At 42.6% G+C, this 19,016-nt stretch overlaps 1 protein-coding gene across 3 annotated transcripts; it reads right to left on the reverse strand.

Moving 5' to 3' along the window:
- Nucleotides 1–14,848: 14,848 nt before the first annotated feature.
- Nucleotides 14,849–19,009, reverse strand: LOC128421617 (nuclear cap-binding protein subunit 2). 3 transcript variants are annotated; one of them, XM_053404613.1, is made up of 2 exons: nt 18,912–19,009; nt 14,849–16,563 (listed from the first exon to the last, which is right to left on the reverse strand). In XM_053404613.1, exon 2 carries the CDS (start codon nt 16,505–16,507, stop codon nt 16,001–16,003), a length of 507 nt encoding a protein of 168 aa, XP_053260588.1. In that variant the 5' UTR covers nt 16,508–16,563; nt 18,912–19,009; the 3' UTR covers nt 14,849–16,000. The 3 variants fall into 3 exon arrangements, with proteins under 3 accessions (XP_053260588.1, XP_053260587.1, XP_053260589.1); XM_053404612.1 differs by lacking the exon at nt 18,912–19,009 and adding an exon at nt 18,819–18,905; XM_053404614.1 differs by lacking the exon at nt 18,912–19,009 and adding an exon at nt 18,487–18,642.
- Between the last annotated feature and the right edge of the window lie 7 nt (nt 19,010–19,016).

Below are 19,016 nucleotides of genomic sequence, written 5' to 3' on the forward strand. Positions count from 1 at the left end.
GGTCTGGTGCATCTTATAGAGCGAAAAATATGGTATTTATCTTGGTTTAATCACACTAACTTCAGTAGGGTTCCACTACTTAAAAAGCAATATGTGAGGCATATGCAAAGTCTCAGGGAATGTGTGACATTTTTCAGCTAAATAAACACATGCACCCTCCAGCCATGCCAAGCAATTCTGCCAGATTGCCCATGCAACTACAGTGGTACCTCAGGTTACAGACGCTTCAGGTTACAGACTCCACTAACCCAGAAATAGTACCTCGGGTTAAGAACTTTGCTTCAGGATGAGAACAGAAAGCAGTGGGAGGCCCCATTAGCTAAAGTGGTACCTCAGGTTAAGAAGTTTCAGGTTAAGAACAGACCTCCAGAACGAATTAAGTTCTTAACCCGAGGTACCACTGTACAAGGAGGCCTGGATGGCTGCTTTCCAAGCTTTTTGTTTTTACAACCAGATAATCGTTGTGTAACTTTCATTCAGTGATAACTGGACTTGAACTTATTTGGACTTGAACTTCTGTTGCTTTCAGCAGCTCTCATCATGCTGATATGTACCAACCTCACTTCTAAAACTATGGAGTTAGCAAGGTAAACATAACTTACTGGGGCTGCTGGGAGATAGGAAGTAATCAGTAAAATGAAGAGTTGTCAGGAGGAACTTGTTTTCCCTGCAGAACAAGTTTGGTATGTTGCTGAAGCACTTGTTTTTAATAGAGAGAAACTAGAGAAGCAAGAGTAGTTTTGCTTTCCTTTTGATTTAGGCTGATGTTTGTAACTGTTACTGTGACCAGGCATTGTGGCTGTGCAGTGCCATGCATGTTATGATTATGTCATTGGGAATGAGTGGACAGTAGTAGTTTTATACCTCCCAGGGTTAAAGCCCGTTTGGTACAGAACTGGGTCCCTCCCAGATGAGAGATAGGAGAGAAGTATTAGATGATTCAGTGGGTGTAGGGCACGAGCCCATTAGTGTTTCAGAGATGGGGAGAATATCTTACACGTGTTTGTCAGGGATCCATTTTATGTGGGTGGTAATATTGTTAAGTATGAGTGGTTGGTTTACAATGTACAAGGTAATGAATGATTATGGTGGTTGAGTGGGATGGATTGAGTGAGTGACAGTGTTTGTATGAATAGTGTGTTTTATGTTGGTTGAGATTTTACATTAGGCTGCCTTGTAATGCTCTCTGACTTTATATTGTGTTTATGGCTGTGGATATTTTTTATGTATTTGGAATGTCTGTCTGACTGTCTATCTTCTATCTATCTATCTATCTATCTATCTATCATCTATCTATCTATCTATCTATCTATCTATCTATCTATCTATCTATCATCTATCTATCTATCATTTTGTAAACTGCTTTGAGATATCCAGATAGTCAGCAGTCTCTAACTGGAAATAATAAACAATAAAAATAAATAATAAGTGCAGCACACTGACAAATAAGATAGCAGTCATGGACAAATGGAGCCCCTAACCTGCCACTTTTATTACTTTTTAAATACTATATAATATCCCACATGTTATGCTTGTTTTTGTTTTTGTTTTTTGAAGTTTAGGAATACATTTGTGACCAATAAAATACTTTAATATTTAATTTTTAAAAGTGAAGGAAAAACCCCTGCACATAAACTGGTTACTGCAAATTGTTACAATAATTTGTACTGCCCTGCAGATAACACTAAGATCACACAGGTTGCATTACCTTGGCCAACCATCTCAGAGAATACCAAAATATTTATGTGCTACCCGTACATTATCCTGCAGAATAAAAAGCCACAATAGAATAGGAAAATGTTTTTTAAGAATAAAAGCTAAGCAGCACAAAAAATGAACATTGCAATGCAACTGTGTAATAATAATTATTGTCGTTTAAAGCTTTTTGTAAGCTGCCCAGAGGGCCATTACAGGACATGTAGTGAAAGAGAATTATTAAAAAAGGACACAGTGACATATATTCCTGAAACCAAATATCTGCTAGATTATGACAACAATTTACTGTGCTTAATTGAAACCAACAGCCTAGTAACTGTTAGATTAATAGATTTTTAACAATTCACGGGCAGATACATCATAGAATGATACTGTAAGATTTCTCTTCGCCACTGTCTGCTCCACATATTTCAGCCAAATCAGGCCAGGCAAGGGTCCTAAATTAACTTTGGTTGTGGGGCAGTGTTAAGAATACTGGTTCCCTCAGCTTCACTTGTATAAACAAAGGTTTTAGGTATCCGCTGCCACAATTTTCTCTCAGAATGCTTGCAAAACCTCCTAGTAGTTGGTTTATTAGGCTTAGGCATGAGAATGGACACCAACACTAGGATGACAGGGTGAACTTTAAAATTCTTCATTCGTGAAAGGGATGCCATGTCCATAAGTATATACATGATACTTACTGGGGTCTTAAAGATGCTTGGTGGCCATTTCTGAAGACTCGGGATATGTTGTTGCTGGCGCCAGCCTCTAAGTGGCTCATACCTCTGGCCAAATTCCCTAAACTTCTCACAATCCACTGTGTTTCTGGTTGTCCTTCTGGCTACTTGGACAGTTTACGCCACTTGTGCAGCCTCCCGCTGGTAAGACCTTTACGCGGGGCAACCTCTCATACCAACTCAGTCACCGTGCCCCTTCTGATCTTTACCAGACGAGTAAGCACAGTGGGCATTAATATCCACACCACAATTTCCCCCTCAGCTGTTCTCTGGATCTACTCCTCGCACTTTCTGCATCACCTTCCCCCCCACCAACTCAACTGCTGTAATCCCAACCGCTTGGTTTTTCCTGGACATTTAACCTTCAAGTGACAGGAACCTCTGCCCCATGGGATTCTGCTGTTGCCCACACCAATCAGAATAAATTTTCCCGATCCAGGCTGTGTAATAAAATCATAAAGTGATAATGCCTCTCTCCCCTCAGAAACTGTCACCAAGATCGAAGGCCACACAGGCTTACAACACTGTAACCAAATAAGGCCTCAAACTCTGCCATAGAGGCAACATAACTTTTTTTTTTTCCTTTTCAGACGCAAACATAAACAGATATGCACTTTCGGGGGTTTTTTCTTTTGTTAACAGTGCTCACCAGCATGGCACACTGGAACCTTTCTTTCTTGCTGCCCATGGCAGCCATTTTGTGCTGGCACCCACAGCACTTTGATCAATGTATGAGAAGTGGGCACCTCATATATATTTTTACAAAAAAAAGAGAACCCCAAATGGACATAGACATAGATATACAGCATTTATCCACATGCACATAAAGATGCAGCTGCAAAAGTGTGAGCCTTTTTCTGTAGCCCATCATTCCTATACCCTGCCCATAGAAATGGATGTACCATTACTTCTTTAATAATAAAAAATAGTTCAAATAGACATACATTTGGTCTTCCAGTTTTCATTCGAGATACACTATCCTTTTCTAAATTTTCTAAATTGACAAAGGTAACTCTCTGGAAGGCACAGAATTTTGCCCCTCTGAATGCATCTTCAGCTTTCTACACAGGAAAGTGAAATGAATAAACTGTGGCTGATGGGATTGTCTTTACACAATATTTCTTCAGGACCTCTGCATCAGTGCAGATTAGATCGTTTCAAACTGATGTGGTATATAATTGCCCATATCATAATCATTTCCTGGGGTTTGGTTGGAAGGGATAAGAATAAAGCTACAGAATTTGAGTGAAGTTGTTTTTATCATTGGAATTACAAGTTTTAGGGCAGTAGACAAAATGCTTTTGCAATTGGCACAGAATGTGATTCAAGTTTACATATCGGGAGCTTTAACTCTAGGAGCATGAATTAGACTTGAAACACATATATGGCTCTAGGTCTTTATTTTCATGTAGTCCTCATAAAAAAGTACCCAGCACCCATTTTGTTAGTTTCTTTCCCATGCTCAAGCCATTTTAACATATTCTTTTGACAGCATTTTCCATTTCTAAACATGCCATGACTCATGCAGTAAGTGTGTGTGTGTGTGTGTTGCATACAGTAAGGGGGGGGAGGAGATTTGTTCCATGAATATTTTTTTTAATGGAAAACTGAAAGAAAACATTGACAGCTGAAGTGATTATTGTCTTTAACTATCTGAAGCCAACTTTGATTGGTCCTGAAATATGAACTGCAATGATAGATGACTCTGGCTGCTCTCAGCCATCAGATAATGAAGTATGGCTGCTGAGCAATTTTGCTGTGCCTACATAAGGTGACATTGTGGCAGAAAGGGGAGATGCTAGTGTAATTTGTTCTTGACACTATTTAGTACTTATGATGTCATGAGGTTTTGTGATTTTTTCTCTCTCTGCCTAATCACGGAAAGTGCTTTCCTTTCCCCACCGCCTCCAGTTTGACATATTGTCCTCAGCTTACCTTTAATAAACCAGTGCATTGCTCCTGTTGAAAGAAGAATGCCCCCTACATTTCCTTAGTGTTTGCAATATAGATCACCTTACACAGAATTTAATATCGCCTGCAATTCAGAATGCTCATATATGAGTTTGCAGGTCTCAGGCAAGCCAGAACTTAATGGAGAAGTACTGGATTTCTGTATGAATGAAAAACAAAATTTTATTACGACATGACAGATCTTATCAGTAATATGGATATTACAGGACATCATCAAAATAGGCCAATGTTTAAGTGCTACATGATCACAGTAGCTGTTAACCTCTCTTCCCATACTACATGCAGATTTAACCTGGATAACAATTTATTAAACTAATAAATCAATCAAAAATTAATAGCAGTAGCATGATGGTTGTCAAGGATACAAGATGTGTACTATGTTATGTGGCCTCTGTGTGTTTTCTTGCATGGGAAACTTCAACTACCCCAATATCTGTTGGAACTCAAACTCTGCCAAGAATGTAAAGGTAAAGGGACCTCTAGCCGTTAGGTCTAGTCGCGGACTACTCTGGGGTTGTGGTGCTCATCTCGCTTTAGCAGCCGAGGGAGCTGGCGTACAGCTTCCGGGTCATGTGGCCAGCATGACTAAGCCGCTTCTGGCGAACCAGAACAGCGCATGGAAAGGCCGTTTACCTTCCTGCCAGAGCAGTGCCTATTTATCTACTTGCACTTTGTGCTTTCGAACTGCTAGGTTGGCAGGAGCAGGGACCGAGCATCGGGAGCTCACCCCGTTACGGGGATTCGAACTGCTGACCTTCTGATCGGCAAGCCCTAGGCTCTGTGGTTTAACCCACAGCGCCACCGGCCAAGAATGTGAGGTCCAACAAATTCCTCAATTGCCTCGATGACAATTTCATTTCCCAGAAGGCGGAAGAAGCAACAAGGGGCAGGTGGGGATATGAAATACACCCACATGCTCAGCACTCCCTCCCTGTTTAACACTCTCATTCCTTGCATATGATAATCATTTAGTTGTTGTTGTTGATGATGATGATTATGATGATGAACCTGCCCTTCACTTTAAGATCCCTGGGCAGGTGATCTTACTATTAAAAAAATACAGTCACAAAAAAACAGACTGGGTCCTGAAAATATACATTTCAGGTGTAAAAGGCACTTGAGTTAAGACATTTTATTTCAGAAGGCATGGAAGGAAAAGGTGAAGCTGAGTGGATATATTATGACGCTTAGATGAAGCCCCTCATAGGATGGTTATACTATTGGCTCATCTAGTTCACTGTTGTCTGGCAGGTGGCTCTACAGGGTTTCAGGTAGGAATCTTTCCCTGCCCTACAGGGAGATGCCAGAACTGAACCCAGGACCTTCTTCATACAAAACATGTGCTCTGACATTGGGCTACCGTCTTCCTTAAAACATGTGACACCTGGCTTGAGAGCAGTATATGTGAAAAGGATCTAGGAGTCTTGGTTGACCACAAACTTGACATGAGCCAACAGTGTGACGCGGCAGCTAAAAAAGCCAATGCAATTCTGGGCTGCATCAATAGGAGTATAGCATCTAGATCAAGGGAAGTAATAGTGCCACTGTATTCTGCTCTGGTCAGACCTCACCTGGAGTACTGTGTCCAGTTCTGGGCACCACAGTTCAAGAAGGACACTGACAAACTGGAACGTGTCCAGAGGAGGGCAACCAAAATGGTCAAAGGCCTGGAAACGATGCCTTATGAGGAACGGCTAAGGGAGCTGGGCATGTTTAGCCTGGAGAAGAGGAGGTTAAGGGGTGATATGATAGCCATGTTCAAATATATAAAAGGATGTCACATAGAGGAGGGAGAGAGGCTGTTTTCTGCTGCTCCAGAGAAGCGGACACGGAGCAATGGGTCCAAACTACAAGAAAGAAGATTCCACCTAAACATTAGGAAGAACTTCCTGACAGTAAGAGCTGTTTGACAGTGGAATTTGCTGCCAAGGAGTGTGGTGGAGTCTCCTTCTTTGGAGGTCTTTAAGCAGAGGCTTGACAACCATATGTCAGGAGTGCTCTGATGGTGTTTCCTGCTTGGCAGGGGGTTGGACTTGATGGCCCTTGTGGTCTCTTCCAACTCTATGATTCTATATATGAGGGGGTCATGTGGGCTAGTCCTACCCCACCTGCATATCTGCAGCAATTGCGAGCACAAGTGCAGACTTTGGTGGTCCAGCTCCTAGTGGCAGTCAGCCATTGGGAGCACACTGCACTGGAATGTCAGCATCTCATCCCTTATTGCCCAATTTTTAAACGGTAAGCAACTACGATTTAGTTACAACATCCTCTACTTCAGACAGCATTTTCAGAGGAAGTTTGCCCAGAGCTGAAAACCTAGGGGACTGTGTAATCATACATCGGAACGAGCTGCAAATTACTAGAGTTTGATTTGATGAAGCCATTGGAAACAGTGTGTGTCTGTTTGGTTTTAGTGGAGAATATTTAAACTTTATTAATAAAGCTAAACTGAATATTGAAATTCAGTAACCCTGGCAACAGAATAGCATGCAAGGGCTGGCAGGGGGTGGAGAACAAGCAATCGACTTTCCACTTTCTTCGTTTTAACCTGAGGGCTAAAAGGGGTGAGGGAATGGACGATACAAACCTTTGAGCCCAATTTACCTCCTGCCAGGCGGAGACTGAGCCAATTTCTGCCCTTCGCTGGTGACATTTTCACTGGGTCCCCATTTGCAGAATGTTAATCACAAGTGCTGCCGTATGAATATATATTCACAGTGTCTGTTTTTATTATTCCAACATGTGCATAACTAATACTGTAGAGTTTCTTCCCCACAGTACCCCATAAAAACATATGAGGGGTAATCCTAGCACAGTCCTAACCCCTGAGTGTTAATGGCTGAGGGTGGGTGGGTTAGGATGGAGACCCTCCAGAGGACTTGCAGATGGAAGAAAACACTGCTGGTATTGGGTGCTCTGCTGTACTAGAGGTCCCAAATGTGCCCTAATAGGTAGAAAGCTACCACTTCTGATTATGCCATTGGCAGCAGGAAGCAGGAAGGGCCCATATGAGGCGTTATGTTGTGGAGACAGGATGCAAGTGGCTTGGGATCTCCTGGGCTCATAGCTGTGAAGCTCCAAGGGACCCAGTCCTTAGGCCCATCAGCCTGGAGCTGCTGTAGGGGGAAATTGCCAAGAAGCTATCCCCAAGTATTCAGCAGTGGCCAGAGTGAGCCATTATGGCTTGGGCTGTAGTGCTAGATCACACGCCTACTCCTTCAGAACTGCTCTGCCAGACTATCTTTCAGAATTCTTGTTGTTTAGTCGTCCGACTCTTCGTGACCCCACGGACCAGAGCACGCCAGGCACTCCTGTCTTCCACTGCCTCCTGCAGTTTGGTCAAACTCATGCTGGTAGCTTCGAGAACACTGTCCAACCATCTCGTCCTCTGTCATCCCCTTCTCCTTGTGCTCTCAATCTTTCCCAACATCAGGGTCTTTTCCAGGGAGTCTTCTCTTCTCATGAGGTGGCCAAAGTATTGGAGCCTCAGCTTCAGGATCTGTCCCTCCAGTGAGCACTCAGGGCTGATTTCCGTAAGAATGGAGAGGTTTGATCTTCTTGCAGTCCATGGGACTCTCAAGGGTCTCCTCCATCACCATAATTCAAAAGCATCAATTCTTCAGCGATCAGCCCTTCTTTATGGTCCAGCTCTCACTTCCATACATTGCTACTGGGAAAACCATAGCTTTAACTATATGGACCTTTGTTGGCAAGGTGATGTCTCAGAATTAGCTTTGTGTAAAAGGGAGGAGAAGTCTTGCTGCACTGCTTTTCCTTTGTTTTAACTGGATATTTCATAGACTTTCCATATGTTCTTATCTGCCCCTTGTCTTTTGGAATGCAACAGGCTAAAAAACTAAATACGCAGATTGACGGACAGTGAATGTTTCTTTAAGCTGCTGCCTTCGGAATTTATCTGTATGCCTCCTCTGAGAAAAATGAAGCCTGTGATATTGGAGCCGGAATGCAGGAAATCAGGGAAGGTTCTGCAGCTCCTGGGACAGAATTTCTGAACTGTCCTTTCCCTAAACTGAATTGTGTGGCTAAAAGGAAAGCACTTATTTATCTGTTTTACTCTTTAAGGAACTGTGGGTAGATCCAGAATGTTTTATCTTGCCTGGAAATGATAGTTGGAGCAAGGCCAGGAAGCAAATGTCAAATCAGCAACAGCACTATCTGCAGAGCCTCCCCCCCCCCACCAATTGCCTTCATTCTAATTTGAGATGCTAATTAGATTAAAAGCCATTTCTGGTTTTCTCATTTTCACAACTGCTAACAGGATTCATCGTATTTGCCAATTTCAGATATTTTAGAGTCTTTTTTTTCCTATATTGCAAAACAGACAAACACACACACAAAGCCAGTAATGGAGGAATTTGGTCTATCCTATTAGCTATTAATTGTGTTTTTAGTACTTATGGCTCGTTGCTGTATATCTATCTCAAGAGGAAATAAGCTCTTCCCGTTATGACCATTTAAAAACCACACAAGCTATCGCTTCAGAAATGAGGTGCACGGCCATGTGCTATGACACACACACAACAAATACTAGCACTCAACAACTGAATGAGTCAGAAAAGAATTGAGCTGCTATATTTGTAAGATGGCCAGCACTATTAACACTTCTGGAGCTACTGAAGCAAAGTTGATTATAGATGCTCAATCAATATTAGTTTAATTCTTATATTGTTTAGAGTTGCATAGCTATCAAGCCTTCACAGCAGATTTCCTTTAAGAAGCTTTCCTCAATATAATAATAATGAGAACTGGCTAAATTCCTGGCTAAATTTCCACAATATATGATAGCATGCTTGGTGCTTGCTTTCTTTGGGGGGCAGAGGCAAAAGTAGATGGGGGAAACAAATGTAAATTTGACCTTTGTATGTAGGCTACTTTCTACACATGTGCACAGCCATGTGTATCCTTCATTTAAATATGGGTGGTCCAACATACAGCCCTCAAGGCCTTTATGGGCGGCCCTCAGCAACATCTGATGCCCCCCAGCCCTTGCGCTGCCTTCCCAAAGCCCAGGCAAGTGAGGCACTGGGTTTTGGGTAGGAGGGGTTCTGACAAGGTCCTAGAGTCCTTCTTCCTGCTTCCCAAAGCCTAGCTGGCACTTTCCCAGGGAACTTTCCTAGCGCATTGCCAGAGCCTCACACCTTATTCCCAAAGCCCTGAGCTTTATCTATCCAGCTTTGGAAAGGGAGCATGAGGGCTGGACGTCAAATTTTGGCCTCACTCCCACCTCCCTTGCGTCAAGACAGCATGTGGCCCATGGGTTCCATGTTGAAGTACTATGGCTCTAAGTAAACACATTCCAGGTGTTTGAATCAAGGCCAGCACATGTACTGCAGAAAGGGGATTGTGGAGTGTTTTTTGGCCTGGGGAGGGTCCCAAGGCTGGGAGGGCCCAATCTGCTCCCTACCCCTGTTCTATGTATACATTTACAAATAGGCTCCCAATTTGTAACAGGCCTGCTATGCTTTACACAGCATTTGCATTTTGAATGGCCCCCTCACACCCATTATGGAACATTGTGACCTCATGGCACTGAAAACGTGTGAAGCTGATGAGGTCACAATTAACATTCCATAATGGGTGGGTGGGGGGGAGAGATGTATATATTTAGGTCCATTCAAAATGCAAATGCTGCGTAAAAGTAGGGCCGCCCAGCCCTATCATTAGGCAAAATGAGGTGACAGATGCAGAGGGGCGGCAACTCCATACCCCTCCTCCTGAGCCTCCACAGCAGGAACAGATCGTGCTGTAGAAGGAAAAGAATGCCCAAACCCATAGGATATACTGTAGTATGACTTACATTCAGATCAGCCAGCCGCACCCTCCAGTTTTGGGGGTTGTATGATTCATATGTTTGGCCTTATAGGAAAGGGAGGCAGGAGGCATAATAATGTGGGTTTTGTCGGGTCCACCAGCTGATAAGGTGTTCCTTTAAAGCCAATTTTGTGCATGTTTACGGGTACTATGCACTTTGACTGAATTGGTGGCGAGGGGGAGCAGAGATTATTTGCTGCTATGCCTCAGGCAGCAAAACATTCCGACCTGGCCTAGCTTGAAAGGACTGAAGATAACTATTTCTGCGTTTGTACTCCTGACATATCATAAGCTCCTACTGCTATCAAAAACATTTCTATTCTTAATAAAACGAGTTTTTCTCCAGCAGTGATGTTCTAACTACTGTACTGCTTGTTTCATTTAAAGCTCCAATTAAAATGCTGAGACTACAAGGGACAATAACGTACTACATTTCACTTCGCATAACCATGTGGTTATAGGAAGGGGCACAGTGACTGTGTGTAATCTTGTTACTGCCACTTTTTAAATTACCTCTACGTATAATTTCAAATGAAGTTATTTGGGTTGGATCCATAACATTAATTAGCCATATTTAGGCTTAGAATCCCTTTTTAACTCTAACATGCTGATTTGAATTATTTTAAGTCCTACTAAAATCAATGAAGCTTTCTTCCAAGTAAACATGTTTATGATGAGATGCAGAAGTAAATAAATTGCTGTATCGAAAGCTTGTCTGTGCCATCACGTGACAGACTATTTATCAGCACAAGCACCACATCAATTTGCATTTTTTTCACAATTAAGGTTAGGACTGTCATGTTTGCTCATTCCTACCCATTTTCTCTTATACTTGATTAGATACTTTGATCTTGTCTTATTTTCCACTGTCAGTGATAATTAAAGTTTATTATCAATTTCAATTGTTGCTACTCTCTATAAATTGCAAGTTGTGGCCAACAGTTACATGAATTCACATTCCATCCATCCAAGCTGAAAATGGCATTGATGGGATTATAACATGTTAGTCTAACCTCACAGTGTTGTTAAAAGCATAAGAGATGGTGACTTGCACAAGGTTACTGGTGCAATTCATGACATGTATAGCCTCTACTCTCCTTAAAAATCAGTGTTTGAAAACCTGTATTTTTGCCAAGCCTTCTTTGTTGATGAAAGTAATCAAATGAATATACTTTTTATATACTGTAGGTTAATCAAATTCATCCCTTGACCCTATATGATCTATTAAAGATTCATAGGTAATGGATTCAAACCTAGGTAATAGATTCATATAAACCAGTAGCAATATATAAAGGAAAAAAGGAGAAATGGGCATCCCTGTCTCACTTCGACAAATATGCTGAATAGTACAATGGCATCTCTCAGCCCTCGAGGGCCAAAGAGATTCAGTTCAAGTAGCACTGCAGTACTATTTTCAGCTCAGGGAAATAGTAAAGCACCAAACAAACCAACCAGAAGTCTTGCTTGCTTTCTCTTCTATTAGCGTTTCAAATATTGAAGACAGCAAGAACAACCCTGCAGTGCTTCCCTCCCGCCGCCCTGGGGGAATAGTTCTGCACTGCTTTTTCAACCATTGGCAGAAAAATCACCCCAGGATTGTTCCAAATGCTTCTGCAGGCTTTAGGAGGCCAGAAGCGGGAGCTGGGTTAGCCCTGCAAGCACTCTGCCTGGCTAAAAAAATAAAAATGAAACACTGCATTATGTGCAAAGGTTGAGGAGCTGGCAGGAGAGGAGGGCCGGATGAAGCAGCTGGTCTCTCAATGACACTCTAGCAAACAGCGGCTAACTGAACATGTTTATCGCTTGATCACTTCTACATTATTGCTTCCTTTAACCATGTTATTTGAGAAGCAGGATTCTGAGCAATGAATTGCTGAGAAAATCCCTGCCTTGAAAGGCATATTGTTTCAAGGAAACGTCCACAGGGAACAGAAACCACAGCAGAGTGCTTGACTTAGAAGATCTGTTCTGTGCAGATGTTTGGAGGATGACTGTCTAAGGGCTCAACCACATTTCCACTTGCCCTGCTACTTCCCCCCAGGAAACACCACTGTTTGCTGCTGAATCAAATGTCAATTGGGTTTTCTGGGAGAAATCAGTGGTGCAAAAGCAAAACCACTTGGACCCATGTTTTCCTGGGTGGGACAAGCAAACCCCGAGTATTGGCCGATAGTAACTGGCAATTCAACTCTGGATGCTTTACTTTACTGGATCCTACTAATGAGGCAGAAGAACCCAGGCACATACAGTTTAAAACTACGGTTACCCTCACCATATTTTCATGCTAACATTGGTAACAAATATAAGCATATAATTTTAACCACGTATTGTGATAATATCTGCTAGATACGGACACGCTAATCCTAAACACCACAATCGCATTCAGAATAAGATATTGGGTTGGATTTATACATGCTCACCTGCAGATAAAATGGCAGTCTTGGTTAGGATTAAGACCAATTTGTTTTACTTACTCATAACATCCAAATCTGTTTAGGACTACAGCCTCAATTTTGCTGAATGTGCTTATTTACACTGAGGGATAAGTGTGCATGTGTATGTGTGTGAATGAATATGATACCCAAATCTCTTATGCTTCATTCTAGTTTTTCTGGACTGGGTAGAATTGTCCTTATTGCAGCAGCCAGAGTAGAATCACATCCATAGCAAGAAATAATAATAAAAAAAACACTCAACAATTCTTTGCCCCCCCCAACAAAAATCCTGGCTATGCCCGTGGCAAGAAGGACACAATATCTTGCCCTGCCCCACTTGTCATATATTCTCTTCGATACAGGAGTATAGTAGTTCCTAACCTACTTGAGTTCTACTCAAGGACTGGGCTTGGGCTCTAGCCTTTGTGTCAGTAGAAATCTTATGGTTGATCCTATGAGCCAGAATTCTGGAATACCAAGTAATTAGATTTTACTCTGAATTACCTAGAGAGCTAGACATACATTTCCCTTAATACAGACGTGCCAGATGTCAAACCCTTGCCTAATAAAAAGGCTCTGTCAATATTCTATAACTGTAAGGACTCTTTCTTCCCACTTTGTAGTGGTAGTAGCAGTAGTAGTAATAATAATAATACTTTTATTATTTATACCCCGCCCATCCGGCTGGGTTTACCCAGCCACTCTGGGCAGCTTACAGTACATGTAACACATATTAAAACATCAAACATTAAAAACCTCCTGGTACAGGGCTGCCTTCAGATGTCAAGGGAGGAGAGAAAAAGCCCACCATAAGGCCATCTACTTTTATTCAGTTTGTGCTGTGTTAGCACAATCTGGCTATGCTGGAGAACTGAGCCTGCATGATGGATGGATTGCGCTAGTTAATTTCAGCCATTTATACCAGTGCAAATTTAACTATGAAAACCTTTCTTTGCTTACAAGAAAAATGCTAGACTCAGCCCCAAATGGGCCAAATCAATCTACTGAAATTAATGGAGTAATATTACATTATGAAATTGGCCTTAGTTTTTGCTTCAAACTTGGAATTCTAATTTTAGGAAAGGCCAGTAGAACTGATGATTCACAAAACTACTTAAAGCTTAACTTAATTAATTACTTCAGGCTTATACTGAAAAGATCAAAAACTGGCTTAGGGATTTCTGCACTTCGGTTTGTAGGCTGGAATTGCAACCAGTGTCAAGAATGAAACCCTTTCAGTTCTAGATCAGGATTTGAACTGATGCCAAAATAGGTAATGATGCCAGAAACCCCCACACCTGGAGCCAAATATAAAAAAACACCAAAATGACAAGAACTATATTTATCCAGGCACTGGAATGTTATATAACAAAGGACTGGGCATGGCTTTGGGAGAGGGTGAGGCTGGTGTCCTTTCCTATGGAATCAGAACTTCAGAGCTCCAACTTCCCATCCGCTGGGACCCTATCTCAGGTCAGACTCCCAGGTTCTCAGCCACCAATCCACTAAGACCTTAGACTCTTCCATTTTTTTGAGCTCTTTCTATTCCTCATCATTATCTGCCCACCCTCTCTGTGATGTCTGTGAAGTCCAATGGAAGCATCACAGTTAACGTAGAAGTTGCTATCTATACTTTACTTAGATGAAGGGTGGCTAAGCTGTGACCCTCCAGAAGTTGTTGGACTACATCTCCCTCATACCCAACCATCAGGTTTGATGGGAATTGTAAGTTCAACAACATCCGGAAGCCCATAGGTTGGCCATTCCTTAGCTTAGACTCTCACTGCTTCCATTGTGCCCGTTAAATACCCTGCTGTAGTGGACAAATAATAGACGTGGTTCCTGCAGGAAATAATTAATGTAGTGCCAAAATAAAGGTATACCAGTTGTTTTAGGTCAGTTCCATCATCTAGCCCGCCATCCCCTCCTTCCAGGTATGTGTTTGAGCCTTATAAAGTTTGAGCCCTATAAAGTTCTTCTGCAGATGTCAAATATCTGGCAACATATAGTCATGGCAATCCATGCTAACATAGAGCCCTATCTGAATCAGAACAGTAGGGGAGGGGGGAACATCCTGAGGAAGTGGGGAAGTGGTTGCCTATCACAGATCTGAGTTTCAGTAGTAGGGCAAAATAAAATAAAATCCTGCAATGGAATAACTGAAATACCACCAGCTGCCATCTTGAATAATATTTACTGAAATAATATACCAAAATAAGTCAGCAAGTCTCATATAGGGCTGACATAGCAAGCAGTTTTGGGGTGTATAAAAATGCCCATCACCATATTTCCCCCACATAGTCCCTGCCCTAAGGTTTACATGCTAAAAGACCAGGCACAAAAGGAAAAGAGATGGAGTGGGAGAGAAAAAGCAAACAGGCTTAGTTACAAAGTTCTTATTAAAAACACATTGAAACTGAACAGTTTAAGGAGACTGCAGTCTGATGGAATAGTGTATTAAAATATGGTATGTGCTGTGCTTGCATCCTGAAACCATGGTGTACAAATCAATACAGGTCATACAAAACTACAGCTGGTCTATGCAAATTAATACAGACAGCAGGGAATTAGAGAGTAGAGACCGAAAACCTCCGCACTAAAAAGAAAGCAAGCAGAAGGCCCAGTGTCTGGGGCTGCTGGGACTCACCATCTTTATGGGGCGACAGACTCCCCCATTACACATCATGAGGGAGTTCTGCATTTCCATGGTCACAAAGTTGTCACCCAGGAACAGAAACCAAATGTATAGGAAAGCAGAAACAGTTGCAATCAATTAACCTCTTTGTTATAGACAATGGCCTTTATTTTAACGACCAGCTGCAATTTTTGCTAGACAAATAAGTTGATTTATCTTCCCTGGAAAGTGTATCATACATTCAACGAGGAATATCTGAGGCAAGGATAGAGTTCATCAACAGTATAGAATCAGCCACTTCACTAGCAGCTCTGTACAGCAGTTGCAGGGAATAAGAGAACTAGAGCTGTGAAAGTATTTTCTTAGCAGGTGGGAATAAATCTTACTGTATTTACCTCTAAGTAAATGAATAGGATGCCTGTAAAGTTAATCTTCATGGGAAGGAGAAATACCCACAGGAAGTAAAGCTGTGCAATGACAGAAAGTTAAGAACTACTGAAGTCACTAGCAAGATGTTGTTACTCTTTCTTTCCCGAGTTATGGTGCTAGACTCTCTGCTTTGTGTGCATGGTTTCTTGAAGCTTTCTCTTTTCCTAGCCTCCTTGCACATAGCAATGTGATCGCTGCGTTTTCACATAGCTCCCCCCGCTTTTAAATTATTTTTTATTATCTTTACCCAATCCAAAAAGCCATTAGTAGATCACTGACTGCTGATTTGCCTTCTGCTGCTGAACAATCTTGCCAAAGCCCCCTCTGCCCACATCGTAGTCTATTCGGTATTCATCTCGTACCTGGCCACCTGTTTTCCCACGGCCATACTGCCGCCCTTCCTTAAACCCAGCATCCCAGTCTGTTCGGATGATGCGGTCGTCCAGACGGGTTCCATTGATGAACCGCATAGAATGCTCTGCTTCTGCTCTCGTGTAGTATTCCACAAAGCAGAAGCCGCAGGGGGTTTTCTTCACTTTGTCTAGCCCCATGACTATGCGCTTGACATCCCCACACTTGGAGAAGAGCTCATGAATTTGTTCCTCTGTGGTGTAGAAAGAGAGGTTGCCCACATAAAGTGTGCAGGAGTTTTTCAGGGATTTTTCCTGCAGGTAACGACTTCCCTGAAAGTGCTGGTCCCGATACATGCTGATCTCGCAGTACGAGTCGCTGTCGAGGCTGCTCAGCGTTGTGCTCAACACTCCCGACATCTCGCCCAGCTTCCGGTGTTGCAACAGCGGTTCCTTCACACGGCTCTTGAGCAGACCTAGGGAGAAATGTTTTAGCCAACTTTATGAGTACATCACCCACTTTCTTTTGTGAGCCAGTCACACTGGTGTGACTTTGTTCAGACCATCTTCCTGGGCTCCATTCCAATCCCTGTTTCTTCATCCCTGTCCTTTTGCTATTTGCCAGGACAAATACACATACATCTTATTTCAGGTTATTAGGAGAGTGCCTTATGAAACCTCATAGTAGGACATCAGTATATTGCTTGAACCAATGCAACCCTGGCAAGTGTTTTCACAATAATTAATTGTGCTGGAGGCTGCATAATGCAGATGAAAGCCTTTTAAGCCTACTGAAACCAGTATTTAGGTATGAGCAAGAATGGACCTCAGTTAACATAATAATAATAATAATAATAATAATAATAATAATAATAATAATAATAATAATAATATTTTTATACCCCGCCCATCTGGCTGGGTTTCCCCAGCCACTCTGGGCGGCTCCCAACAGACTTAAAAGTACAATAGATCAAACATTAAAAACTTCCCTCAACAAGGCTGCCTTCAGATGTCTTCTAAAAGTCAGACAATTGTTTATTTCCTTGACATCTGATGGGAGGGCGTTCCACAGGGCGGGTACCACTACCGAGAAGGCCCTCTTTCACACACTGGGAAATATAACGGGCACTATTCAGTCCAATTTAAAGCATTTTTAGGTCTTGTTGAATTCACTTGAAAGATATGCAGTGCAATACTATGTAAGTCTACTTGGAAACAATGCACTATTTTCAGTAGGACTTACTTCCTAGTAAACGTGCTAAAGATTGCAATATTATGTGTGTGCTTAACACTTTCACTGAAAGCAAATGGTTGTAAAACAATGGTGTAGTGATTGTTGTTTCAACCACTCTTGACTGTGCCACGAAGCTAGGTTGGTGTTCTTGAGGTCTAAGGAACAGACCAGGAGGAACTTTCCCTATTTACAAAGTCCTTTTCTTCAGGAAATCCCCCATAAAGAATCCTTAGAGGCTGTCACCAGTCAAGCTGAACCTCTCCAGGGGTAGCCAACATGGTGCTTTTCAGATGTTGTTGGGCTACAACAGGTGTTACCCCTGCTCCTTGCACTTGAAAGTTGGGGTTAATGGGAGCTGTAGTCCAGCAACTTCTGCACAGTTCCTTGCAGGAAAGAGGCTCTAAGTGAACATCTTTGGACTTATGACTACAAGGAAAGCAAAACGGAGGGTAAATCCTCATTCTTTGTACACCACCACACATCCAAACTTTATGACTATCTGTACAATCAGGAAATGTTTACTAAAGTTATGAGAGCAACTACTTGAAACCCTGCTGTCTATGATAGTGCTAATCAAATTTAAAACAAAATTAGCAAATTGCTTTTGAAAAGACCTAAGTAGAGGCCTCCTGGATCAGACCAAAGCCCTATCTAGCCCAGCACACTTTTTCACCCATTTTACCCATACTTTTTAACTCATATATGTAGTGAAAATACAACTCCAAGAGCTAAAAACCAAGGGTTCACTGGATCCGAGTTCACAAAGGTAGGAGTGCTTAGGACAGCAATTATTCAAGACTCCTAAATGGAGGCAGGCACCATGGATTGCTTATTTCCAAGTCTTTGTGCTTTAAGAGTTGAAGAAGCCCAATACCCCAATCTTATGCAAAAGCATGCTTACTCAGAAGTATGCTATAGCAACGTCAAGTAAGTTTATTCTTACCTAAGTGTGTTTAGGACCGTAACCGTAATCAGTTAAGATTCTGCAAGCTTAGAATCCAGAAGCCTGTTACAGGACACCTTGGGGGAGGGGACGACAGCAATTTGCAGATAGAAGATAGTAAAGAGAATCACAGTAAACCACCATGCAGCACACTTAACTGACAACCGAAGCCTGAACAAAAGAAACCTGCAGCCCTACACACATTTCTAATGAGAATAATACCCTGAGCTCAAGAATTGGCCTCCTTCTGAGATAAACGGGCAGAGGATTGCAGCTATTGCCACGTGCAACTTTTCATACTTCAAGAAGAGCGGCTGCCGCCATCGAAAGCGGCCCCAGAAGTTGCAGAATGACCTGCACGTGTAAGAGAGACCAGCCTAGAGGGAGCTGAGCGACACGCATCCTTTGTACTATTTCACCCAACGCGTGGCGGTGAACGCGCTCGCGGGTAAACAGGAGCACCTTCCTAAGGCCCCTCTGGACTCCACGAGTGGGGGGGGGGAGCCCGAAACCTGGCGTGCATCTCTCCGCGCGCAAGGCTATCCTACACATACCAATATTACACGCTGCTTCGTCTGCTCGCTGCCGAGTCCCATTCTAAGCCCAGAAAGCATTGCATTGTGGGAGGAGGAGGGGGAGGTTCTCACCCTTCGAACGAGGCTTCCTTCCTTCCCTCTTCCTCAACTAACCGTCCCCGCGCGCGCACTCGCTCGCTTGCCCGACGCTGCGTGCGTGCGTCACGCGGGGCAGCC

The sequence above is a fragment of the Podarcis raffonei genome, chromosome 10, assembly GCF_027172205.1.
Source record: "Podarcis raffonei isolate rPodRaf1 chromosome 10, rPodRaf1.pri, whole genome shotgun sequence".
In the NCBI taxonomy this organism is placed as follows: domain Eukaryota; kingdom Metazoa; phylum Chordata; class Lepidosauria; order Squamata; family Lacertidae; genus Podarcis; species Podarcis raffonei.